A 27450-nucleotide genomic window follows, 5' to 3' on the forward strand; every position below is an offset into this window, starting at 1 on the left:
TGTATGAGTACAGACTACCATTTAAACTTCGGGGGCGGTAAGATTTTTTAATAATTTTGAAAAAAGAAAAACAAACTCTTGTGCTCAACCAGGCTACATTTATTTGATTAAAAATACAGTTATTAAATAATATTAGAATTAAAAAAATGTTTTTTTTATTATTATTATTTTTTTAATGTATATTAAAGGATGATTTATGCCTGTGATGGAAAAGTTGAATTTCAGCAGCCATTACTTTAGTCTTCACTGTTACATGAACTTTCACAAATTGATATTGATTTTATATGCTATGTGAATTTGTCTGTGTGTGATTGTTTGTGAGAGAGATTATCTGTTGTGTTCTTACTCGACTTTTCACCATCATCTTCTCAAGTTCTTTGCTGATGTCTGAGAAAGTGGGACGCTTATCTGGCTCTTGTTTCCAACAACGAAGCATCAGATTGTACCTACATTACACAACAGAGCATGCATCACCAGATACAGAGCATTAATAACCAATACCTTTAAGTTAAATTAAGTACATGTTGTGTCCATAATGTTGTATGAGACATGATAAAGTCAAATAATGCAAAATATGCTAACTTAAATGTTAAAATCCTATGATGTCATGGTGGTTTTGGAAAATAATTTGTTCATTCGGCTCTTAAATCTATAATAGATTCAACTGATGTTGTGAAGTGTTAAACACACATTTCATCCGTGCAGTTCTCTGGTTTCTCCATCCTGTAGCCCGTCTTCAGAAGGTTGAAAAGCCTTTCTGGAGCAATGCCTGGGTAGGGGTTTCCACCCAGAGTTACAATCTCCCATAAGAGGACACCAAAAGACCAGCTAATGCAAGAAAACAGAGAGACGTTGTACTGTGTAAATTGTAATGGAATAAGTATTATTTTTCATAAGTCATAACTTAATGTTTAACTCAATTTGTTACTTAACATTCCTTTGTAATAACTTTCACTTTTGCATCTCTGAGTAAATCATGCACCCAATTTCAGTGTATTCAGACATGCTAAATATAAATTGGTGGTTGTTTGTATAGAAGCATGTTTTGCGTAACTTACACATCACTTTGTGTGGTGTAGATGTGATCGAACAAAGACTCTATAGCCATCCATTTAACAGGAATACGACCCTAGAAATTGAGATCACACGATATGACATATAGTAATGTAAAACTGCATCTCTAAAACATAGGATGTATCTAGTTTGCTGCAGTTAAAATTAAACATATTAAACAAAATATATCACCTTGCTTCTCTTCACATATGAATCTTCCTCATAAACATCTCGAGATAAACCAAAGTCGGATATTTTCATCTTCCTTCCTTCTGCCACCAACACATTTCTAGCAGCCAGGTCTCTGTGAACAAGCTAAACACATTTTCTCTCATTATAACATCATTCTTTAAAACAAATGTGATGGATATTCTCAAGACTGCTGACACACCTTCATTTCAGCCAGGTATTGCATTCCTCTGGAGATCTGCCATGCGAAGGAGATGAGGTCGCCCATGGTCAAAGCTCTCTCATCTGGGTTTTCCAAGTAGCTGGAGTTGCGGTTGGCATCATTGCCCATGTAGCTGGGTCCAACTTTCCGGCTCTCCCTCAGGAAGTTCCGCAGTGAGCCGTACTTGGCGTATTCAACGATTAAGTATAATGGACCTGAGCAGATGAGCTTGTATAAGCAAACAGGGCAAACACAAATGCATGGCAAATTAAATATAGTTTTTTTTGTACTAAAATGTCTTACCATCCTGGCTGCAAGCTCCATACATTTTTATGACATGAGGGTGATTAACCTGCTTGAGCAATGTGAACTCTGACAGGAGGTCTCGAAGCTCACTGTGAGATGCATTTTCTGTGGTAGAAAAATGGATGCATTAAACCATTTTTAAAACTAATCCAGCTATTAAAAAGTCATTGCCTCCAAATTTTGAGTTGCATACCTTTCAACATCTTTACAGCAACTGTAGTGTATCCAGCTTTTCCTTTAAGCCGGAAAGCTGTGGCCTTCACAACCTTCCCAAACTCTCCCTCTCCGAGAGTCTTACCCAGCACTAGGTTCTTTCGTGGGAACTCCCACTTTGGATCTTCCTGTTAACAGAAATGATAAAAGTCTTTACACATCAAGCAATATCATTAAAGGATTAGTTCACTCCAGAATTTAAATTTCCTGATAATTTACTCAACCCTATAAGAAATTAAGGCTTTTGAGGAAACCATTCAAGGATTTTTTACCCATATAGTGGACTTCAATGGGGATCATTGAGTTAAAGGTCCAAATTGCAGTTTCAATGCAGCTTCAAATGACTCTACATGATCCCAGACAAGGAATAAGGGTCTTATCTAGTGAAATGATCGTTCATTTTCTAAAAAAAGTAAAAATTTATATACTTTTTAACCACCAACGCTCGTCTTGCACTAGCTCGACTTCAGTGTTAACAAAGCGAACATGCAAAGAAAGTCAAATGGCCTTTAGAAAAAACAAAACAAATCTCAAATGAAACAATGTCAAATGATTTTGAACTTTGAGGAGAAAATGAGATGGAGTTTTTTACCTTACCATAACCATTTGAACTGAAGTACACAGTAATGCGTAGTCGTGGATGCACAGCTAGTGCAAGACAAGCATTTGTGGTTAAAAAGTATACAAATGTGTATTTGTTTTAGGAAATGACCAATCGTTTCGCTAGATAAGACCCTTATTGGCCGGGATCGTGTAGAGCCCTTTGAAGCTGTACTGAAACTGTAATTTGGACCTTCAACCCGTTGGTTTCCACTAAAGTCCAATATACCGAGAAAAATTCTGGAATTTTTTCCTCAAAAGCCTTAATTTCTTTTCGACTGAAGAATGATCTTGGAAAATTTTGAAATTTTAATTCAAGAGTTAACTAATCCTTTAATAAAAATGTCATTAATCAGTTCCAATTTATTCCAAAAGCGTCAACATGCATGAATGAACAAAGTAAGTAAAGACACTGAGCAAGACTTACGGGTATTTTGAAGGTTTCGATGGCCACCTGATTCTCCATGGAATCTAGAGAAGCTCGACGAACGTTGTTGGCTGAGTAACTGATTGGGTAGGATTGGGCTGGTCGGCGGAAAGTCATTTCAGCTGAGGCAATGGGAGGCTTAGGTGTGCTCTTGTGATAACGGTGGATAAAGTACGAGGACAGGACAATGGAGACAATGAAGGAGAGGAGGACACCAGTTGCAATGACGGTCTTGCACATGTCATCACAAATAGCCTCTGAAAAACAATCACAAACAAAGCAATGGATTTAAAAAATGTTTTGGCAATTTGTTTACATTTTAACTATATTCTACAGATGTTTATTGTCCTCAAGAAAAAAATACCAAATTGACATAAATGAACAGTTCAGAAATGTACATACCCTTGATTCTTAATACTCTATTGACTGTTTTTATGTTTTGTGATAGTTGTTCATGAGTCCCTTGTTTGTTCTGAGCAGTTAAAACTGCCCACAGTTCTACAGAAAAATCCTCAATATTCAGCACACTTTGTTTTTCTAGCATTTTCTGCAAATTTGATTTTCCCAAACCTTTCCAACAGTGACTATGACTTGTACATCTTTTCAAACTGAGAACAACTGAAGGACTCAAACACAACAATTACAAAAGGTAAAAATATTCACTGATGCTCAAGAAGGAAACACAATCCATTAAAGGATTAGTTCACTTCCAAAATTAAAACTTCCTGATAATTTACTCACCGCCGTGTCATCCAAAATGTTCATGTCTTTCTTTCTTCAGTCGAAAATAAATTAAGGTTTTTGATGAAAACGTTCCAGTGTTTTTCTTCATTTCTCTAGTGGGATAAAGGTCCAAACTGATGTTTCACTGCAGCTTCAAAGGGCTCTACACAATCCCAGCTGAGGAATAATGGTCGTATCTAGTGAAACGATCAGTCATTTTCTAAAAAATTAAAAATGTATATACTTTTACCGACAAATGCTTGTCTTGCACTAGCTCTGCAATGCATGTCTATGCACGCATTACGTACTCACGTTGGAAAGGTCACGTGGTTAGTACTCCAGTTCAGAAAATTAAAACTCCTCATTTTCTCCTCCAACTTCAATTTCCACCCGACATCGCTGTTAGGACTTTTTTGTAAAGGGCGTTTCTTTGTACGTTTGCTTTATAAACACTGGGCTGGTGCTTCCACCTACGTCACATATGACCTTTCCAACCTGACTACGTAATGCGTGAAGTCGTGGATGCACAGCCAGTGCAAGACGAGCATTTGTGGTTAAAGAGTATATAAATTTTAAATTTTGTTTTGGAAAATGACTGATCGTTTCGCTAGACAAGACCCTTATTCCTTGGCTGGGATCGTGCAGAGCCCTTTAAAGCTGCACTGATACTGCAATTTAGGCCTTAAACCTGTCGGCCCCCACTGAAGTCCACTAAAATCCTGGAATGTTATTCTCAATAGCCTTTATTTCTTTTCGACTGAAGAAGGAAAGACATGAACATCTTGCTTGACATAGGGGTGAGTAAATTATTAATAAACTAATCCTTTAAGAGCTGCTGGGTGTAACATTTTTGAATTGAATGGTTGGGGTAAATTGCACTCATTTTCTGTTCTGGGAACCATGTAAGTATACCATGTAGCTTCTGAAGGGAAAAAAAAAATCGTTCAGCCTCACCTTCTAATTCATCCTTTTCACAGAAGCACTTTTCTGGAAAACAGTAGCAGGTCCCGTGTCCAGCTTTGATTCCATAAAGGTCCCTCTCGTAACCCCCGATTATGGGCTGACCTGACAAAAAGACACATGGTTATAGTTATTGCACTTTCAAAAAGCACAATTGCAGAATTATGCTGGTCTAACTAAAAAATACTAAAAATGACTCTCACTGGAGCAATCCTGAGGACATATGGATATGTTTTTGCTCTCAATGGCATCACAGAAACCATCTGGACACGTGCGGAGGTCAGGGGAACAGGTGGAGTAATTTGGAGATATTCCTGCAAAGGTAATACAATGACACAGTTTGTCCTTTCGAATGACAGAAATAGCTCTGCAGTAATATGGTAAGTGCAGTGTATTGGATTCAAGGGAATTGTGGGTAACCTTTATCTCTGCTTTGTCTCCACTGGCATCTGCCTGTTGGGGCTCCCAGGCCTCGAGACGCCTCACACTCCCCTCGCTGTCTCTTTTCTGCACAAGCCAAAACCCGCTGCTCACCCAGCTTCGTGGGATCTCCTACATGGCACAATCAGTTAGGAAAAACCTGAATCAACAGGATCTGGATAAAGTCCTGTGGCCTATTGACCTTACCTTCACCCTCAAAAATAACGACAAGCTGTGTCTTGGCCTGAAACTTGCTCTGCTGCTCCTCGGCAATAACTACATACTGCAGCTCTTGGCACTGCGGTCTGCGTAACACCTCAGTGTCGTTCACATAGAGCACACCGGTCTTCTCATTCGGGTTCTGTGCAAGGCCAACTGCCCTATAACATGACTGAACATCGGCAGAGATGTTCCTGTCTGCAATCTCTAATTGATACGTGACATCAATGCCTTTAAACTTCAGACAGTTGTCCACACAGACACTTCCAATCTAAAAAAGACACAAAAGACACATTAGTGTCAATCCTCTGGAGTAATCTGTGATTTAAATTGCAATTTTAAATTCCACATTATGCACTTGCAAACAGGGGCATAGAACTGTATTGAAATTTGTGAATTGTGATGGTTTCATTTTTCTTTTGGCTACCATCTATAGCCATTTCACACAGAAATAAGGGTAAAAAAATCGAATAATGTTTGTATCACATACTGATTCTCATACATAGACAAAAGAAAACAAGACGCTGCATGCTCAGTATCGTAATGACAGCTTTGAGCTTAAAGGAATAGTTCACCCAAAAATCCTCATCCTCAGGCCATTCAAGATGTAGATGAGTTTGTTTATTCTTCAGCACAGATATGGAGAAATTTAGCATTGCATCACTTGCTTACCAATGGATCTTCTGCAAGCAGTTAATGGGTGCCGTCAGAATGAATGTATAAACAGCTGATAAAACCATCACTATAATCCATAAGTAATCCACATTATTCCAGTTTAAAGTTAAAATGTGACCCTGAACCACAAAACCAGTCTTAAGTAGCACGGGTATATTTGTAGCAATTGCCAAAAATAGACTGTATGGGTCAACATTTTTCTTTTATGCCAAAAATCATTAGGATATTAAGTAACGCTCATGTTCAATGAAGATATTTTGTAAATTTCCTACTGTAAATATATCAAAACTTAATTTTTGATTAGTAATACGCATTGCTAAGAACTTCATTTGAACAACTTTAAAGGCGATTTTCTCAACATTCTGATTTTTTTGCACCCTCAGAAGATGGACTGGAGTCATGTGGATTTCTTATGGATTATTGTGTTGTTTTTATCAGCTGTTTAAACTCAATCTGACAGCACCCATTCACTACAGAGGATCTAGTGGCAAGTAAGTGATGCACTGCTAAATTTCTCCAAATTTGATTAAGAAACAAACTGATCTACATCTTGGCTGGATGGATGGTGAGTGCATTTTCAGCAAATTTTCATTTTTAGATGTACTATTCCTATATCAATGTGTATTTTTTAAAATTTACAATAGCACTTCTCTACTTTAGCTTGGACAGGTTCAAAATGACTAAAAACATTATTAATGTACCTGGGAGTATGTTGTTGCTTTCAGTGACACAGTGAAAAAGTAGGTGATATTGGAGAAGTGAATAGAAACTGGCAGGATAGTGACATTGAAATGTAAGAGCACTGTTCCCTCTGGGCCGGGGAAAGTGGTGTCATTGACCAGGTAGTCCAACTGAAATGAGCGCTGCTCTGTCACAGACAGATTCTGACTGAGTTTCAACTCTGAGGGCAGAAAACAGAATAAAGCACAATTCAGTACATAATGTAGAAAAACTGTTCAATTATGGTGCACTCAGTAATTGTTTCACTGGCCAATACAACAGTTGTTTTGAACTAAAAGGTCACCTTTATACAGCAGCAGCAGTTTCAGAGCTTTAAAGGGATAGTGAAAATTGAAATGAAAATTCTGTCAATAATTACTCACCCTTATGTTGTTCCAAACCTGTAAGACCTTCCTTCATCTTTGGAACACAAATTAAGATATTTTTGGATGAAATCCAAGAGCTTTATTTTTGTTTTCATTGTGCACAAAAAAGTATTCTCATAGCTTAATAACATTACAGTTGAACCAATGATGTCACATGGACTATTTTAACTACGTTCTTACTACCTTTCTGGGCCTGTGAACATTTCAGTTGCATTGCTGTCTAAGCAGGGTGAGAAAGCTCTTAGATTTCATCAAAAATATCTTAATTTGTGTTCCGAAGATGAACGAATGTCTTACAGGTTTGGAACGACATGAGGATGAGTAATTAATAACAGAATTTTCATTTTGGGTGCATTTTTAAGCTGGAACTTTTACAATTTGAAGAAATTTTAAAACACTATACATCATATGCTTTATACGCAGAGAAAAACTAAAATGACTTGGGATTACACTACCAGACTTTCAATTTGTTCCAAACACATGTGCCTTGTTGACGCATGACAGATGGAAACAAAAAGTGTTATACAGTCTGATCAAAATATCAAGCATGTTTGATAAACTGTCAGTTTTTTAATGTTTGGTGAATCAACAGTCAGAATGTGTACAATACATAATTTTTTACAAATTCAAAAAGTAGTTTCCCAATCTACTTATGTGTAAAAAAAAATCAACAAGGAAAAATTACTCTGTGCACCTTTAGGACAAGAAATATGTAATTTTAATTAAAATAATATGTAATTTAATTAAAGGAGTAGTTCACTTCCAGAACAAAGATTTACAGATAATGTACTCACCCCCTTGTCATCCAAGATGTTCATGTCTTTCTTGATTCAGTCGTAAAGAAATTACGTTTTTTTAAAAAAAACATTTCAGGATTTCTCTCCATATAATGGACGTCTATGGTGCCCCTGAGTTTGAACTTCTTAAATGCAGCTTCAAAGGGCTCTAAATGATCCCAGCTGAGGAAGAAGTGTCTTATCTAGCGAAACAATCTGTTATTTTCTAAAAAAGATTACAATTTACATAGATTTTCACGTCAAATGCTCGTCTTGCCTAGGTCTGTGTTTTTTCCGATTCAATACAGTTGACTCTCATTTTCTCCTCTAACTTCAAAATCGTCTTACATCGCTGTTAAACTATTTTTGTAAAGGCTGTTTGACCTTCTTTGCATGTTCACTTTGTAAACACTGGGTTGGTACTTCTGCAGCGATTTAGGATGATTTTGAAGTTGGAGAAGAAAATGAGATGGGAGTTTTCAACATACCCTAATTGTCTTGAACCAGAAAAAACAGAGTTCACACAGACCTAGACAAGTGTTCGAGGTTAAAAAGCATATAAATTTGAACTGTTTTTAGAAAATGTCCAATCATTCGCCTGGATAAGATCGTTTAGAGCCCTTTAGAGCTGCATTTAAACTGCATTTTGGAAGTTCAAACTCAGGGGCACCATAGAAGTCCATTATATCGAGAAAAATCCTTAAATGTTTTCCTCAAAAAACATAATTTCTTCAGGACTGAAGAAAGAAAGACATCTTGGATGACAAGGCGGTGAGTACATTATATGTAAAAGTTTGTTCTGGAAGTGAACTACTCCTTTAAAGTTATTTTTTGTACTCACTGTATTCATGAACTGTCCCGCGGACATTTCCAAAGATGGCTGTTTCTTCCCTAAATTTGTGTTCAATAGTAAAAGTATTTTTGATCCAGGAGTCATTCGTCATTAGGGTGCCCACTAATTTATTTTGAATTTGGTCTGTGGGATAAACGGGCGTCGTGTCCCTGTCATATACAAGCAGAGTTCCATAGACGGTACCCTACAAAAGAAAACAGACTGCCATTATTCAATACTTTTATATTTTTTATACAGCAAATCCTAAAAAGGTTATGAAGGCTATGTTTACAATGCCTGATACTGACCTCACTGCGGTTAAACTCTATTTTAATGTCCTCAGTGTCAGTCCCATTCACGTAAGGAGGATTATCATCCTCATCATAGATGTTCACATGCAGAGAACTGAAGAACTTCTCCAGCTTATCTTCTGTCCGTATCATACACACTAAATCCAAATGGTACGCTTCACTCTCCTCACGGTCCACGGGTGCCGTGACCACCAGTTCTGAAGTGGAGCCATCAACAGCAAATGGAGCTGGAGAGACTGAATTTAATACAAGAACATTCATCTCACTGTACTGTAATATATAGAAAGCTTTGACATTTACAGTGGGTTTGGTTTGTACCTGCTTCCACTCCATAACTGATGGTGTAGTTGGGGCAAATGTTCATGAGTGTAAAGCGCCGGAGCTGCCGCAGGGCCCCATGCATACGGTTCTCTGTGATGTGGGGTTTTGAAATCTTGTCAGGGAAACACAATGTTTTCAGCTCGACCTGACCACAGGAGGGCGCTGTGTCATTAATGAACATCAGTTTGACCTCCGCTTTGGGAAGGAACTCGCACATCCGTTTCTGCACGGGCACTGAAGAGACTCCGACCTTCAGGTTGAGATCCTTCGCAGGCCTGACCGAGCTGCTGCCTGCAGGACAGACATCATGAGGCATCTTTTTTTTTTGAATGAGGCATGTGTCTCTTAACAAGAGTGTCATTTATCCCTATGTTCAACTGTCAAGGTTCTCTAGAGACGCTATTATGAAAAACGGTCTGTAAATGTACAGAATTACATTATATTGCACTGCAAAAATAAATAAATAAAATAGATAAAACTAAATAAAGAGAATATTCAAGACTTAATATTTCTTTCCATGGTTGGCAAATTGTTCATCTTGTTTTAAGTATAAACTAAATTTAGTGGATGTACACATAAAGAAGAAGTTTGCAAACTTAATAATAAAGACATATTCTTGGAAATAACAAGATTTATTATCTGTTTGCTTCCCAGGTAAATGTATCTTAGTTAAAATAAAATCAAATGAAGTATGTTTTAAGCTCTTTTGGAATCTTTACTGGAAAAAAAGACAAATAACCTCAATACATTTAATATTTTAAAATAATTTTATAAGTACAAAACTTTTAGTGATACAGGAGACAGTACCAGTTACATTAAAAATAATGTTCTATAACAGGCTGTATGACACATCAGCAAAATATTGAGTAACATTACAAGAGAATATAAATGTAAACAGTTTAAAACACCATATACACTCTTAAAAATGAAGGCGCTTCACAATGTCATAGAAGAACCTTTTTTGTCTAAATGATTCCATAAAGAACCTTAAACATCTGAAGGACATTTCTGTTTCACAAAAGGTTCTTTGTGGCGAAAGAAGGTTCTTCAGATTATAAAAAGGTAAGAAAGAGATGATTCTTTTGACTGAATTGTTCTTTGTGGAACCAAAAATTCTTTTATGGCATTGCTTGAAGAACCTTTTAAAGCACCTTTATTTTTAAGAGTGTAGGCAAGCATTCAAACAAATAAAGCTGTGTCAAACTCACGTATACTACTGAAGTCGCTCCACTCCAGGGTTTTGTTCATTGAAAGGACCCCAGTTGTCTCATCCATGTGAAACCATGATGCATAAATGTCTCTATGGGAGCACAGAGTGAAATAGGGCCTCTCTGTAGGGCTCTCCCGCATTGAATGGACCTGAAGGACCGGTGATCCCTGTAGCTGACCCACGTAGATGGTTTCTGTGTACACCCTTTGAGGAAAATACAGTCCAAGTGAACCTGTCCAAAATACAAACGAAATGTCACAATTGGACATTCATTTACATTAATCTGAGCAATTTAATCAAATTCCATAAACAAAGCAATTTTTTGGGGTTCAGTACAAATTGAGGTTAATCAACAGCATTTGTGGCATAAAAATTCATTTTGACATGTTTCTCCATTAAAAAAAAAGAGAAAAGAATAAATGTTAATCTACTCAATTGCTTACAAACCTTTTCAGCGTCAAGTAAAGGTTTTAAAATCCAGTTTTACAACTTTGTTGCCATTAAAACTTTGCACCTAAAATAAAATCCCTTTAAATGTGACCCTGGACCACAAAACCAGTCATAAGGGTCATTTTTTTAAAATTGCATTTATACATCATCTGAAAGCTGAATAAATAAGTTTTCCATTGATGTATGGTTTGTTATGATAGGCCGAGATATTTGGCCGAGATACAACTATTTGAAAATCTGGAATCTGTGGGTGCAAAAATCACCTTTAATTTAGTTGCTGTAGTTCTTAGCAATGCATATTACTAATCAAAAATTAAGTTTTGACATATTTACAGTAGGAAATGTATCTTCATGGAACAAGATCTTTACTTAATATCTTAATGATTTTTGACATAAAAGAAAAATTGATAATTTTGACCCATACAATGTATTTTTGGCTATTGCTACAAATATTTCCAGATATCCAGAGTCACAAATAATGCTTACAGGTATTCTGTGCAAGTGCATTTGGTACAGCAAAATTTTACTGCTGATTCTCACTAAATGATTAAAAAAAAACATTCAATTATAAAAAAAAAATCAAAAACAAATGAAGAGTTCAGATGCAAAACCAGCTAAAAGCCATCTCGGAGATAATGATAATGAGTGAATGCTCTCGAAACATATTATACATCCATCAAAAACTTCAAACTCGCTAAATTCCAGCCTCAGCCCAATCAGAAGTACCAGTACTTACATAGAAACCTATACAAAGTAGCCAGAAAGAAATGCTAATTTTAAAGAAATACGTCAGATGGATTTAGAGGCTTTTGCATCTGAACTCTTCAAATGTAACCTCTGGCACTCATGACACATTCAGTAGTTTCCAGTTAACTCTATAAAATCTTCCTTTATTGATCTGCTTCTTATCTCAAATCTGTCGGACAACAGAAACGTCAACGCAAGTAGGCAGGTTACACAACGAACTCATTAAACACATCCGCTTTCCTGTTGAAATAGCCCTCGCTCCTCTGTCATCAAAAAATGAAACAGCATCTCATATGACATTGACACTGGTCTTTTAATGAATTTCTCACATGGTCAATATGATGCGGTCTCCGATTCTCCTTGGTTTCACCTTGGGAAGTTTAATTACAGCGGATAACATAATACTGCCTAGAAATGAATCATTACCTGCAGGACGAGTGTGGATGGAGGTGGGGGGAAGGGTAATCTATAAAACACTGTAAGATCCCCATGTGTTTTACCAGTAAATGGAGATGCAAGTGTTCAGGCTGTAATTATATCTCTCCTGTGTTCCTGTCCGACGACGGTGGGCGGCCACTTAGGAACGTACTAATATCATTAGCAGACAGCAAAACTAGATTTTCTATTTCTGTTGCTGCAGTTGAAGCCTTGTCTCTGGTTTCAGACATTGATTTAATTTAGCTGTGCTGGGATGACAGGAGGCCAGATTGATGGATACAATGTGGCCAACCTTCCTGAAGGATGGAGACGCAGTCAGGAACACTACAACCCTTTTTATTAAATGCCTTGTCAAGACACAAAGACAACACAGAACTGGTTTGCGTCCCTCTGCTTTATGGGGTCGCCAGTCACATTTGCAGACATAAAACATTTTTTAAAGACCTCATGAGTTTAAAATTAAACTTTCGTGGTTTGAAAGGGATTATCTAGCTTTGAAGCCATTAACATGCTAGTGTACTGCTTAAAGTTGAGAAGCATTTATATTTATCATGTAGGGGAATGGAACAAAAAATGCTGATGACTCATCTCACACACCTACATGTTTATCCAATCAAATGCTTTGTACAACGAGAATGCCTTATCACCTGCCTGTGAGAAAAAGCAATAGAGTGCTGAGGGATGAAGTACTTTTGTAGTCCAAAACCCAGTCATATGAGCATTTTTTTGGCTAAATGGCTTAAATTGTTTGTCTGGTTACAACAAACTCAGATTGTCATGTTTTATTCCATGACGTAATACACCCTTGTGATTTTTTTTAAGCTTAAACATATCTTTAAAAAGGCGGTCGCTATTAAGTGGCTAAATGGGAATCATGGGACTCACTGGGAATCATTTGTTGTTCACAGAGCTTATTTTCTCCAAAAGAAGATAAAAATTAGGAATTCTGTTTTGTCAAGGGAATCAGGGTGATGCTAACTTTTGGTTAAAAGACATAGGCTAAACAAAAAAAGACAAGCCCTTTGATATGTCCCACCATATATTTCTGTTTCAGTACAAAATATGTCTAATTAGGAAAGAAAGGTCATCTGGCCATTTAAAGTTTTTGTTAAGACTTTAGTATACACTCTTAAAAATAAAAGGTTCTTTTAAAGCGATGTCATAAAAGAATCATTTTTGGTTCCACAAAGAAACAATTAGTCAAAAGTTCTTTTAAGAACCATCTCTCTCTTACCTTTTTATAATCTGAAGAACCTTCTTTCGCCACAAAGAACCTTTTGTGAAACAGAAAGATTCTTCAGATGTTAAAGGTTCTTTATAGAACCATTTAAACAAAAAAGGTTCTTCTATGGCATCGTGAAGTACGCTTATTTTTAGAAGCGTAGGGACCAATTCTCACTATTAACTAGTTGCTTATTATTATGCCTATTAACATATTGGCTGTTTAAGTATAAATGTACTTATAAAGCACATATTCTGCATCATAATATTCTATATCCCTAATCCCTCCCAGTACCTAAACTTAACAACTACCTTACAACTTAACAACTAAATATTAATAAGCAGCAAATAAGGTGTTTATTCAGACAAACTGGTTCGTTAATAGCGAGAATTGGACCTTAAAATAAAGTGTGACTGAAGTGCGTATCTAAAAAATGACAAAAGGTGTGACATGACAGGCCTTGAACCAAAAAATACTTTGAAATTCATTGCCTTAAAAGAAGCTGTCTGAGCTGCGTTAGGTGAAATCCATGTTGTATTTCAGGTGCGTCTTTCAGTGAAAGTCGATAGTACAAAATAAGGCTTGCGCGCTTGGTTCATAAACCATAGCCGCAGGAGAGCTGAGGGATGGCAGCATTAATCTTAGCTGATGCAGATACTGTGTTGAACAAGCTACTGGATTTGCTGTGACACTCATTCATCATCCTGTGTCGGTGTATCAGGTGGAGTGCTTAGCAGTGCTATGCCACTCAGAGATTCAGAGCAGCACTGATAGCATTTACTTTCAGTTGTACTTAAATAAACGCATGAAATTGGAGTAGTTACGTGGTCCTCCAGGGACAAGGATTCCTAGACTAAGAACATTGTAATACAAGCAAAGCCCCTTGCCTTGTTGTTCCACTGTAGAATTCAGGGATTGTGACTGACAGCTTTTTACATCTGGAAACTACACAAATTATAAAAGGGCAATCACTTATCCAAATATTTCTATATACCACAGTGTATACTATGCACAGCAGGCATATTTTCTTTTCTTTTAAACGTGCTATATACAAGACTGCACACTGGAACACTGCATCCTACAATGCAATGCTTTCAACCTCACCCAGCATTTCCTGTGTGACGAATAAACCATAAGTAATTACAGCCATGCAATAAAACTCTGGACCATATGAGTTATCAGTCAACATTAAAGATTTAATTTATTATTATTAATTGCTATTAGAGTACATATTGGCTTATACTGGATATTTATATTGTGCATGATGCCGTAATTTCCTCTATTTTTACATTTAGATTACCTTTACTGTCACTCACTTAATCTTCAAAAATAAGTTAATGACACTGATCTAAATAAATATCAATTTTAATACTGTACTATACATTATTATGTTGTGATGCCATTTTGTTAAACAAATTAGTACTTCATTTTAGTATCAGCCATTTATGGGTTATCAGATAGAAAATGATTATTGGATTATCACTATATCAGCCAAAACAGTGCATCCTAAATTAAATCATCTTTATTTCTAATTTAATAACTTGCTGAATTCAACATGCAATGTGATAAAGTCATAGCAACAATATAGCCAAACGGTTTTATAATGTGAAAAATAGAACTTTTCAAGAAGAGTAAGCATACAGTTTACATTTGGCATTAAGTTCCTTCATCTGGATGTCATCCAGATATGCATTGGAAATACAAGTGTAAATGCAATTGCAAATGGAATGTTTTCATGTCTGCTTGTTCTGATCCTGAGCTAGCTGAGAATGCATTATGACTGGACATCAGCATAATCTAAATCATCAGTGTAATCTAGTCATTATTCACATGATTCACAAGTCATGACGTATCAAATACTGTTTCTGTGTTTTAAAGGGGTGCTATTACGCTTTTTCACTTTTTGAATTTTAGTCAGTGTGTGGTGTGTATGTTTGGGCATAAAATAGATCTACAAAGTTACAAATCTCAAAAAGGGAGATATTTCTATTTTTAAAAAAATATCTTTCCAAGAACTACAATGAACAGCTCCTTTGGACTACAGCGTTTGTTTTCCACATGCAATGATGTCACAATGCGGCCTATTAGAATATCATTAAATTAAATCCCGCCTACGGAATTTCAAGTTGGTGGGGGGAGGGGGGGTGTAGGGACAAGGTGGGGGATTAGCCTAACTTTAGCATTTCAGCGCGGAGAGACGCTTTAACGAGCTGCAGCATGGCGGGTATAAACACAAGCATTGACCAGAGTGGCTGCTTCAGAGCAGTAACGCCCCACAGACATGTGCAGTACAGGGGGTCGAAACATATGCCGAAGCCGCGGTCTACTTCGGTTGCCGCGTCGGATCAGTAACGCACCGCAGACGTGTGCAGTGTGTGGAGAGATTTATTCATCATACAGTGTAGATAGCTTCACATATAACGCTTTGACAAGGGGTGTGGCAGTACTGAAACACCGTCTAAGCTGTTCGCCAATCGCAACGCACAGGGACAGTTAACCAATCATAACACATTTCGTTTTTCCAAAGGCAGGCCTTTATTAAACCCGGAACTAATCGAGCTATTTGTGCCAGGCTGGGGAGAAAGGTATTGTAATAATGTAAATGATGTGAAAAATAATGTGTTTTTCAAACCACCAAGCATGAGAGCATGTTTTAGTACACCCCAAAACAAAATCAAGACTTTGAAAAAGTGCATAATAGGACCCCTTTAACTGAGAATATGATCTCTACAGCCGTTGCCAGGATTCATTTATGGCACACCTTCAATCTTAAAAATAAAGGTGCTTCATGATGCCATAGAAGAACCTTTTTTGTCTAAATGGTTCCATAAAGAACCTTTAACATCTGAAGAACCTTTCTGTTTCACAAAAGGTTCTTTGTGGCAAAAGAAGGTTCTTCACATTATAAAAAGGTAAGAAAGAGATGGTTCTTTAAACAACCTTTGATTGAATGCCTCTTTGTGGAACCAAAAATGGTTCTTCTATGGCATCGCTGAGAAGAACCTTTTAAAGCACCTTTATTTTTAGGAGTGTTTTAGGTAAGCTTAAAAACTCTTAAAGGGAACACTGTGCGAAATTCACTTTTACAAGGTGTTTACATATAAATGTGTCTTAGCAGTGTGTGGACACAACCATCCTACAATGATAAAAATTCATTCAATGCTTTTTTTTAAATCCCCAAAAAACTTAAACAGCCTCAATTATCAAGCTGTTTAGATTTTCTGAGAAGTATGGCATCAAACTGCTCAGGTCCCACCCACAGCCACTGATGGACTGGTCCTGTATTAGCATATTTCCGCTCTCAGCCAGTTGTATGCTGTATGTCATTTTCTACACTCGAGCAGCTGTAGCAACAACGTCTCATAAGCAATGCAGGTGTTTTGTAGTTGGATGTAAAAGTGAACATAAGAGTCTTACTTTTCTCCCGACATCAGAGCCACTGAGGATACAGTGGGTTAGTTTTGTTTTTGTTGGTAATGTGCCACTAAATAGCAGAGCAGAGCTCATTATCATTTAAAGAGACATGCACAGAAACAGGGCGCTATGAACAGAGCTGTTTTTGACAAGGTAAAAAAGGTGTTGTTTTACATGACCATTGAGGAATTTTAACCAAAGTATGTGACGAAAATTTCATGGAGTCTCTAAAGAATCATACCAACTTGTGGAAAATGGGCATTTGATGTCCCCTTAAAAGGCAGGCTCCAGCCTCACGCCATCCCAGACAACAATATTTTTATAATTCAGAAAAGATGAATTGTTCCCTGGCCAACTGAGATTTCACTATGGAGATACAGTCGTAACGGAACATGGCAGTGAATGAAAGCATACGAAGATGGAGAATATACAGGAGATGGTTTTAATAATAAACAGTCTAGGAAACATAACTACATGCTATTTCAAACGAGAACAAACAGAGGAAGAGGGAAAACTCAGGGTTTTTATACACAGAACATACAAAGGGAACTAATGAGTTAATAAATAGACACCAGGTGGACAGGACAACTATCAGACAACTCTGGAAAACTAGGTCACAATAAAAGGAAAACAAAACTCAAAACACAATAGCTGGGTTTCTATGCATAGTTGCAAATTTACACGCTAAATTGGAATATACCAAAAAACATTTGCGAATAGGCACTGTTTTTATCCAACGAGTCAAAGAGAAAATCTCCTAAATCAAGCGTAAAAACTTTTTTTGTGAATTAAGGGATTTTTTTTTATTGTTTGCCATTATCCATCAGTCGTTTCTGATGTGATACTTAAAGTATGGGTAGTCCTGACTCAAGAAATCAGTGTTTCCCATTAACTAATATTATATTTACTAAAAAAAATGATTTTTGAAATTTGTTAGAAGACTGAAACGCTATTCATATGTGAATCGATTTTCCCCACACTCCTATTATTTACATTGTGTGTACAGCATTTTGGTTATAATGAGAGTATTTGCAAAAGTAAAGCATGTGCTGAACAAAACTGGCTGTGAGCGGGATCTGCTCTGATTGGCTATTCCTTTATGGCTAAACAAACAGCTTTGATTGGCTACGATTTTCAGTGCTGAAAAAAGTATGTTATAAATAAAAACTTTTAACACAGTGTGAGTACATATAATAATATTGTCAGTCACGACAGCCAAAATCGAAATAGCAGCACTAATTTTGCAGCACTAATTGTGCAGGGAAAGGAGATCTGACCTGTTATCTGTATGCAGAAGCTACTTGATGTAGACAAAATGCATGCCAAGGGTAAACAGAGTATTCAATAAGTAGCAAGCTACTTTTCTAATCTGAAGATAGAGAAGTAGAGAAGTGTTGGCCAAAACGAAATGTCTGCAGTAATTAATGAATCAAACGTAGACAAGGATCCAACAAGCATGAATAAATTGCTCTAACAACACTGTTACAACTGCAGTTTCAATGTATCGATCATGTTCTCCTCTTAATTATTCACGTAAATGCTGTGTGAATAAATTTAACGAAGAGCAAAGTAAGAACTTTTCATGAGGACAAGTTTAAATCCGTTGCTCTCTAGTACAGTATGCACATTTATTTCACGTTAAGCATTTCGAGAAAACCATTAGCTTACACTTAAAAAACCTTTTAAGCTCAATAATCAGTGTTTTGGTGCTCCTAGCCAAGGTACGAAATAATCTTAAGCAAACTTCAAGTTCTAAACTTTTGTGGTGTGGCTGCAGCGAACTACAGCCTATCCAACTGATTTGAATCATTCCAAATTCAATTTATTTCCAGGCCGGAAGCCAGCAGAAAGCAGTTTATATCAAGCTAATTAACTCACAGAATCAAAGCAGTACACAGCAGGAACAATGCTGTGACATCACAAGATTGACATGAGGTATTCAGTGAGTCGAGTTTAACAGGATGTGACATGTGGATGAGCATTATGCCAGTATTGAGGTGACGGCAGAATGGTGGATGTTTGGACTTATGACTGATCTCTTGATCAGACTGGGCTTACTGCTCTGACCTCTCACAGCCACATCATGGATCACGATTGTAAACACTATGATGCAATCTGACGTATTGATTTCAGCTCACAGGCGAATCGACTTTGAACCTAACGCGCAAATACGCACAAACGAGACAGGAAAGCTTACCAAGTGAAATCACGTGTCATATTCATTTTGAATTATAAAACATCTGCACATCATTTCCACCAGTTGTTATGGGTCAAAAGAAGGTGTGCCAGCTCTCTTCATCTTAACCTAGAATGACTCTTGAGTCTGCTACTTGAAACATTTCTAAAGATGCAACAATCTAATCAAATGACAAGAGACCAATCAGTTCTGAATATAAAAAAATCCCCAGTCATTACAAAGCATTAATTTGAAGTCAAACAGACGTTTACGATGACCTGAATTGGCGTCGATCTCTACAATGGTGAGGCCTGCTTGTTTTCAAGCAAGATCTCTCAGCGAGAGAACAGGTTAATAGATACACGACCTCTGGACCGGCCTGCTCAAAGACAGGAACTCAATTAGCTCAACATGCACACCGCCGCAGAAATGTACCATCTATGAGATCATGGGAGCTGGAAGAGTGCATGGGCCTTTCTTGCCATTTCCTTGAACTCGTCAAAAGGCGGAAACAAGCTAGCAGTCAGAGCAATCCACTTTCCATAATCCACTTACTCCTCAAAGGGCTCCATTCATGGCATGCTGTATGTAAACACAGGGATGTGTTTGTTGCAATCACTAGCATTCCCATCTAGCTTCATGTTTGCTGCAAACGGCTGTAAATATCACTGTAGTGTAATCTTGATAATGATTCAGACTGGCAATCAGAATTTCTTTTTGTTGGGATCATCATAAAGCATGCTGATGTCGGCCTCTTGGCCCCTGCCCTTTCGGCCAAGGTCAATGTGCAGAGCATCTGTTCTCAGTGATGACCAAATTGAGAAGTAGCAGGCCAATCAATAGCAATATTAATCAACAGCCGATAACCGTCCTGCGTTAAGCACATTTTACATACGCATGACACCACATGCTCTGCATGTATGTTAAATAGAAGTCCAGCCTGAATATAGTACTGTATGATTCAAAATTTTAAATGATAACCACAATAACAATAAATCATTTTCACAAGTATGTAAATTAGGCCAGTTATTCCAAGCAGATTATTCCATCTTTTATCCTAAATTCAGATCCATATGAGACACTATGGACGTAGCGTAATAGGACTAATCAAAGTAAACATACTTAATTACTAAGCAAAATGATTAAGACTCCATCTCTATAATATAGTAATGAGAATCATTACTCTATGACCACAACGATTTAATTAACTAAAAGGCTGCCAATTACACTATAATTCAATACGGGACTATTATTATTGATTATTATGGTTAAATTCCCCCTCACTCTAATGTGCACGGGTCCCTTTTCTTTAGTCTGCGACACTGAGAAGGTTTAAGATAGCAGAGTGATTTAAAAAGACAAGAATCGTACAATTAGTACACATTATTGTATTAACCTAATGCAACAAGGTAGATTTCTATAATAGAATCAGAAATGACTACAATTAAACATATCTAAAGTGTATATCTAAAGCCGTTATCAAACAACAACGTCATTACCGATCATCATCAGAAATGCAATGTCAGAAATGTAATTCAACATCCCATCAACGTAAGCAGGGAATGGACGTTCGTCATTAAGTAATCTAATTTTACATCTCCTGTGGGATAAGGCACTATGTTTGTATTTACTTCATAATCTCTTTTGGGAATGCATGGGACATTAGAGCTCATAAATGAAGGACCTTTGAACGAGATGTTCTCTTGGATGGTATCATTACCATAAGCAATTACCAACATTATTCACTTAATGTTATAATATAAGCTTGGGACAAAGACAAAACAACAATCAAGATTAGACTAAACAAAGAAACAAAAACTGAAGGCCTTTTTTCCCTCTTTCGTTTTTGAACAATATTTTGAAATATCCTCCACTATGATTCATTACTCAATATGTTTCTCAGTGTTCCCCTCCACTGCTTCAAACTACACATACTCACGATTTTTATGACTTTTACCTGCTGAGTCTTAAAATTCACAGTGCGTGGTTGAAATGGGCCAGTGGGTGAATTTACATGGACTAGTGAGTTTGAGCTGTTAGGTCATCAAGAGCTGGCATTTTCTAAATGCTAAGTCTTGCATTTTAAAAGTGCAATGTAAAACCAACCATGTACTGAAAAAAAACCCCTACAATGTCAACTTTATTCAAGTAGGAATACTATTTAACATCAATGAAACAAGCTAAATATATTTGATCAAACCAACAAAACTGACTTTAAAGATTAAACCAGGTATAAATAAGCAAATTCAAAATCAAATTTTTTGTCATAATGATTCCTGTAATAATGCCAAAGTTGAATCTTAATTTTTTAAAGTGTCAGTGTTGTTGAGACTCCACTGAGACTCCACAAAATCGTATATGACAATATGAGTAATTTTATTTCACGGTAACGATATATGTCATGATATAGTTATTTTTGCTTTAAATAAGGTCTTTAAGATATCAAAAATTTTGATACCATAGAAATTTCATAATTCTTGTCACCAGTGTCAATATCACAAAAAACTAATACTTGCCTAAATTAAAAACAAACAAAAAAAACTCAAGCTCAATGAAGTAAGTAAACAGTCAGCAATTAAATAAGAACAAGAAACTACTTACGAGCACACACATTGTGCATATTCTAACTGTGTAGATAGTGATTTACAATCTACAATAGTGATTTAATCAAGAGCAGTGAGAGATTTTCTCTTTTTTGTTGTTTGATTAACATGAATGAGTGACTGTTGTCACTTTAAGAGCTACCCAGATCCAATATACAGTTGTGAACACGTTTTCTTTCTCAGCTGTTTGCTTTCACTTAAGACATAAATTAATGTGTTTACAAGGATACTTACAAAAACGGCATTTTGACACATATAAGTGTGTGTATTTAATCATTCAAGGCCTAAAGTGGCAAAAATAACGGTTCAATACCGTCTTCACATCCACGTGCATCTCTCAGCATACACACATAGCGAAATGAGTTCTCTTTTGCTGTGGATTGCATTTCAGCAGCTTAAAATCATTTGATTTTAGACCTCAATGCTTAAAAATACAAGCAAAGATATGTTTACATGACCATGTAGCACAGCAGCGTCATAGCGTGCAACCACGGTAGAGACGATAGTCCAAAATCTCTACCGGTTGACAGATTTCTACCGGTTAATCATGTCTACCGGTATATCACCCACCCCTGCTCCACTGACTTATTTCCAGGTAATGAATAAATCTCAAAATGACAGCCATTTACAATTCACTGCCCTTCCCCCTCCAAACACGCGCAAGACCAAATGAGGACAGTTAAGTCCTAACTAAGCCGTCGTGTTGGTTGTTCATTGTTGTAAATGATCAGTCAAACACACCATGCATCAATGACCACTAGAAAATAACACGTAAAGACCCATGTAGAAATCGAGAGCCCCAAACGCCCTTGGGACACAATTTCAATCAATGTCTTCTTGTCCTTCCACCAAAGCAAATTAGATTCCACTGATGCACGGGGTGGAAATGTGACCCATAACGAACTGAAGAAGGATCTGGGCTATGGCTCCGATAGGTACAAAAGCTGCGCAATTAGTCCAAATGTGGTTTCTTGTAGATTCTTTAACGTCCATGTACAATGGATCATCATGAGGACAACAGCTTTTATGATGACACGGAAACAAGAAATGGCACCAGTGCACTGAAACTACCTGATCAGTTTACTTTTGATGCACTTAGAATGATTCTGTGATAAATCATAGCTAAATACACTACCAGTCAAAAGTTTCTGAACAGTAAGAGTTTTAATGTTTTTAAAGAATTCTCTTCTGCTCACCAAGCCTGCATTTATTTGATCCAAAATACAGCAAAAGCAGTAATTTATTCCTGTGATGAAAGCTAAATTTTTTAGCATCATTACTCCAGTCTTCAGTGTCACATGATCCTTCAGAAATCATTTTAATCTTTAAATCTCTTTAAAACAGCTGAGAACATTTTTTTCAGGATTCTTTGATGAATAGAAAGATCCAAAGATCAGCATTATCTGAAATAAAAAGCTTTTGTAGCATTAAACACTATACCATTCAAAAGCTTGGAGTCACTAGTATTTTTTTTAATTATTTTGTGGGGAAAGAAATGATAGAAATGAATACTGTTATTTAGCAAGGATGCTTTAAACTGATCAAAAGTGATGATAAAGACATTTATAATGTTACAAAAGATTTCTATTTCAGATAAATGCTGTTTTTCTGAACTTTCTATTCATCAAAGAAAGCTCTTTTTAACATTATGATAATAATAAATGTTTTTTTGAGCAGCAAATCAGAATATTAGAATGATTTCTGAAGGATTGTATGACTGGAGTAATGTTGCTAAAAATTCAGCTTTGAAATCACAGGAATAAAGTACATTTGCGACACTGAGAAGTGCTGTAATTTAGATCATATATATGCAGGCTTTATTTAAAAGCATTAAAAATCTTACTGTTCAAAAACTTTTGACTGGTAGTGTAACTGTTCAGCTAAATAATATTATTTTTAAACATTTTTTTAATGTATCAGTATAATTCAATGTGTACAATACAATACATCGTACAATACAATACATCGAATGCCTTTATAACCTTCAGTAATATGCTTTTAAAAATACAGTATAAAATTTGGCCAAAGTTTGAAAATAGCAGGTCACTGAGTTTCATTAAAGCCTTAAATGAAATGAAAGATTTGGCCTAGATTTTCTCCTTTTCTTAAGGGTATGAACAACTACATCAAATCTATTTTTCCAATTATGCTGAAAGTACAGATGACGATGAGGTAACTGGCAGGATTTATACACACTGCTCAAGACAAACTAAACTAAATCATTTAATGCAATAAAGTCCAAAATAAAACATCTATCAAATGAGATTAATCAGTCTACAATGACAGTTGATTTAAATGAAAATGATTGTGCTGATGCAGGACGGGATGGGGAGGGGATAGATTGTAAGGTGGTCTGAACTTGATTCCCTAATGTTACTTCCCATCGGATGGCCAATCTCCTGTGGCCTGATCAGGAGGAAATACCTCTTGGTTGAGGGTTTTAGAGGTCAGAAGCCATGGCACTCCAACAGATAAAGTAACAGGGTCAAATCTGTGTATCCACAAATCAATGCCTCGCACACAATACACGACATGGGGTCCGGACTTATTTTATGCAAACAACTAGTGTGATGGAAAGCTATGGACAGCTGTGTGACTTTAGAGGTCAAAGGATATATTTGATTATCAATTGCACATATACTCTCCTTCATTAAAGAAGCTCATCGCCTTATTAGTCTATTTACACATGCAGCATTCACTGCTGAAAATAAACACCATGTGCAGATGATACAAACAAAAATGATTAATTGAGCTATTTTGCTACCATGTTTTTGATGAATGGCAGAGATCCTGTTTTCATACGCTTTTAAAAATAAAGGTTCTTTACTTAAATTCCATAAAGAACCTTCAGTATCCATGGAACCTAGAGTTCTCGATTTTTTAAAATGGTTCTTTAAAGAACTGTTTACTCTACTCAAAACATCTTTGGGAACTTTTATTTTTAAAGGTACGAATATGCTAAGAAAGTAAACTTGAGATCTCATCAACAGAAAAACAAGAGCTTGTGCTCTTTACACTAAATTCAAGGACAAACCACTGTTTAGTACTGTCAAACAAACTATAGTTTAAATGTCAAACATCAAACCAAGTGTGGTGACACCAGACAGAGCTACATGATTACATGTATCCCCAGCATGGACAAAACCCATTGCTTTTGTCATCATCCATTTTCATGGGATGGCTTGTCATAAAATAGATGAGATCCATTTTGCGAGAGGCGCTGCCAACCATCCTGTGTCTTTAATGAGGGGTTTTAAGCCTCATCTGTTATCAGAGCTGTGTACTCTATTATTTTACTGGCAGTATTTTCCTTTCGGAAGACAAACACATTGTGTTTGCCCAGAGCTAAGCACACCTGCTGCACACCTGCCCTCTGACCACCTCTCGGCACCAGCCTTTTGTTTTTCCTCACGGCAAAGAATCAAGGTGCTTCCGCATCAACTCTAACAAAGGTTAAAACAGGAGCCGTTCAGGATGAAATCTAATTATATTGTTCCTTACCAACTTGCGATTATAAAGGCAATATTCGTTTAAATTATTTAAGGTAAATTTGAAAAGTTTGTGTTGAAAATGATCAATTAAAATGTAAACTTGCACTAAAAAGCAATAAAAACCACAGGATGAGTCATTGCCCCCAGAGAAAAGTGGACGGAAAAAAATGTTTAACTAAATAAACAGACCTATAGTCAGATTATTTTTTTTTACATTCACTAAAATGTTTACTTATAAGTTATTTAATAAGCATAACAATTCCCTTCCCTTGCCACATAATGCATTATCCATTATCTGGTTATATCATGATATCAAAAATAGGAAATTTTGCATTTCGATTGTACAATTCCTGGAAGTCTATCGGACCGATGAATACTTGATGAGTCAACATTAAAATGCAATTTCCCTTCATCATTTCCACTTGAGAGATTCAGTTAACATCTGAATGCATCTTTGGTTGTTTTGGTACTTTTGACTCTTTAACTAATGTTCACCACCATCAACACCATTCAGGAACCACTATTGAGCGAAGACACTTTTGCATTCACACACTGCCAAATGTCTTCCGAATGACCAGAATAGCTGTGAAACCTCTGCTATGTTCCACTTTTGTCTGTATTCAAGCTGCCCGCGATGTGACCATTCCTTTTTAATGCAACTGGCCACACACTGAGATTTAAGATCTATTCAGGAACGAGTTTGACTCTAGTTAACTCCAGTTATTTTGAGAGAGGTGTGTTAGTACAGTTGGGCAGAGGGGTTTTAAATGGGATTACAGTATAATGACATATAGAGACATGCGTGTTGCTTGCACGAACCATGTGGCACATTAGGGTTGCATATTTTTTGGCTTCAGCACCAGATCGCCTCCACAAAACTGTCTGGTAAATCTCTCCAGTAGCATGCAGTGGTTTTTGAACAGAGGGGGGCAGATGCAGAACCCCCTGGATATACAGATCCTGTATTGTTTGTTGTTCGAAGCCAGCATAGTTACACAGACAAAAGGATGCAACATGAAACTAAATGTAAGGAAAATGATCAATAAAATGCATTTTATAAAATGTAGGATTTATGATAAAACATTGTTATTAAAAGTAAAAGTAACAAAAATTGTTAAATGCAGTACTTGTTTTATATAATGATAATAATACAATTTTCAACAAATAAACAGAATAATAATAGATATTTTAACAAATAAACCAAAAAAAAAGGCTTTCCATGCATCAGAAACTTCCTTGAGAAAACCTAAACAAACACGAAAACACAATTTACAAAGGTTCTACGTAGCTTACTGTGTTTCAATATGTATAGATCTATTTATGTAAATTACGAGGCCTCATATTCTAATATATATTTCATGACATAAAATTATCCAATGGAAAAGAGCAGAGTTATGTTACGTTATGTTATGATACCATTGCTTGGACTAGTGTTTTGTTTCAAAACCTCTTACAATCTACCTACACCCTTGAAACAGGTTGTTTTTCAGGATCTTGGGTTCTGCAAATAACCCTCTTAAGCCAAATAACAATTTACAATATCTATGGTTCTTTTGAGATTAAAAAAAGGTAATAATGCCACATTACAGGTTCTGTGTATTCTGGGTTGAAGGCTTTCTAAAGAACAAGGGAATAAAACATGTATTTAAGGAAGGTAAGTTTCGTTGAAAACGCAGTCTAGGTAGGAAGCTAGCTAGGTTTTGAGACACAGCCCCTGTGTTGTCACTAAAGGATGCACACTAGAGGCGACAATTCTATTCAAGTTAAAACACGACAAGTGTAATGCTCAAGTACTTGCCTCTGAACACAAATTCACCAATTCTAGCTCTCAACACAGTTATTTACCGCAAACAAAGAGGGCTAAACAGCGTACACTTATCGCGAGGTGACATCAGACTGTTATGGAGTAAATCCTTACCTTCAGAGAGGAGAAGCAGGAGCACCGCGATGTCTCCCCAAACGATTCCACGCGTAGTTCCCATACTTGTCAATCATAAGTGTAATTTTACAATGAACAGGCAAAAGTGTTTTGGTTCCGAAAAAACAGAACTTTACAGTGTTTGCAAATCGCGCGAAGGAGCCACAAAAGTCCTTAACGTGAGTGTCCCATTGACGGGTGACTGCAGCGTGAGCTGCTGGACCGTCAGCGCGCGCACACACTCACACACGCGCATACAGAGCGCAGCAGGGGGAGGTTCACATCACATCCAGCCAATTTCCTCAGATCTGTGTTTCCGTCCTGAATCACATCAGCGGCTGTCCAATGAGCCAAAGAGTTCCTGATGAAATAAAACTACATTTTGGCGGCATGCGAATAATATGTGCGTAAGTTAGAACAGGTAACTTTACAGTATTTTTGTTTTTTT

General features: G+C 36.7%; 1 protein-coding gene across 1 annotated transcript in view; it reads right to left on the minus strand.

The window, feature by feature from the left end:
* Positions 1–27246, minus strand: part of ret (ret proto-oncogene receptor tyrosine kinase) — a 30753-nt gene extending 3507 nt beyond the window's left edge. The window contains exons 1-18 of the mRNA XM_051126605.1: positions 27003–27246; positions 10542–10775; positions 9331–9624; positions 9010–9248; positions 8711–8906; positions 6689–6888; positions 5301–5583; positions 5094–5225; positions 4877–4987; positions 4668–4778; positions 2991–3247; positions 1944–2091; positions 1748–1855; positions 1445–1659; positions 1246–1368; positions 1059–1129; positions 691–828; positions 347–446 (exon numbers count right to left, since the gene is read on the minus strand). Coding sequence (XP_050982562.1) covers positions 347–446; positions 691–828; positions 1059–1129; positions 1246–1368; positions 1445–1659; positions 1748–1855; positions 1944–2091; positions 2991–3247; positions 4668–4778; positions 4877–4987; positions 5094–5225; positions 5301–5583; positions 6689–6888; positions 8711–8906; positions 9010–9248; positions 9331–9624; positions 10542–10775; positions 27003–27066 — 3024 coding nt within the window. The 5' untranslated portion in view covers positions 27067–27246. The remainder of the gene's footprint in view (positions 1–346; positions 447–690; positions 829–1058; positions 1130–1245; positions 1369–1444; positions 1660–1747; positions 1856–1943; positions 2092–2990; positions 3248–4667; positions 4779–4876; positions 4988–5093; positions 5226–5300; positions 5584–6688; positions 6889–8710; positions 8907–9009; positions 9249–9330; positions 9625–10541; positions 10776–27002) is intronic.
* Between the last annotated feature and the right edge of the window lie 204 nt (positions 27247–27450).

Source organism: Labeo rohita, chromosome 13 (genome assembly GCF_022985175.1).
Source record: "Labeo rohita strain BAU-BD-2019 chromosome 13, IGBB_LRoh.1.0, whole genome shotgun sequence".
Taxonomy (NCBI): Eukaryota; Metazoa; Chordata; class Actinopteri; order Cypriniformes; family Cyprinidae; genus Labeo; species Labeo rohita.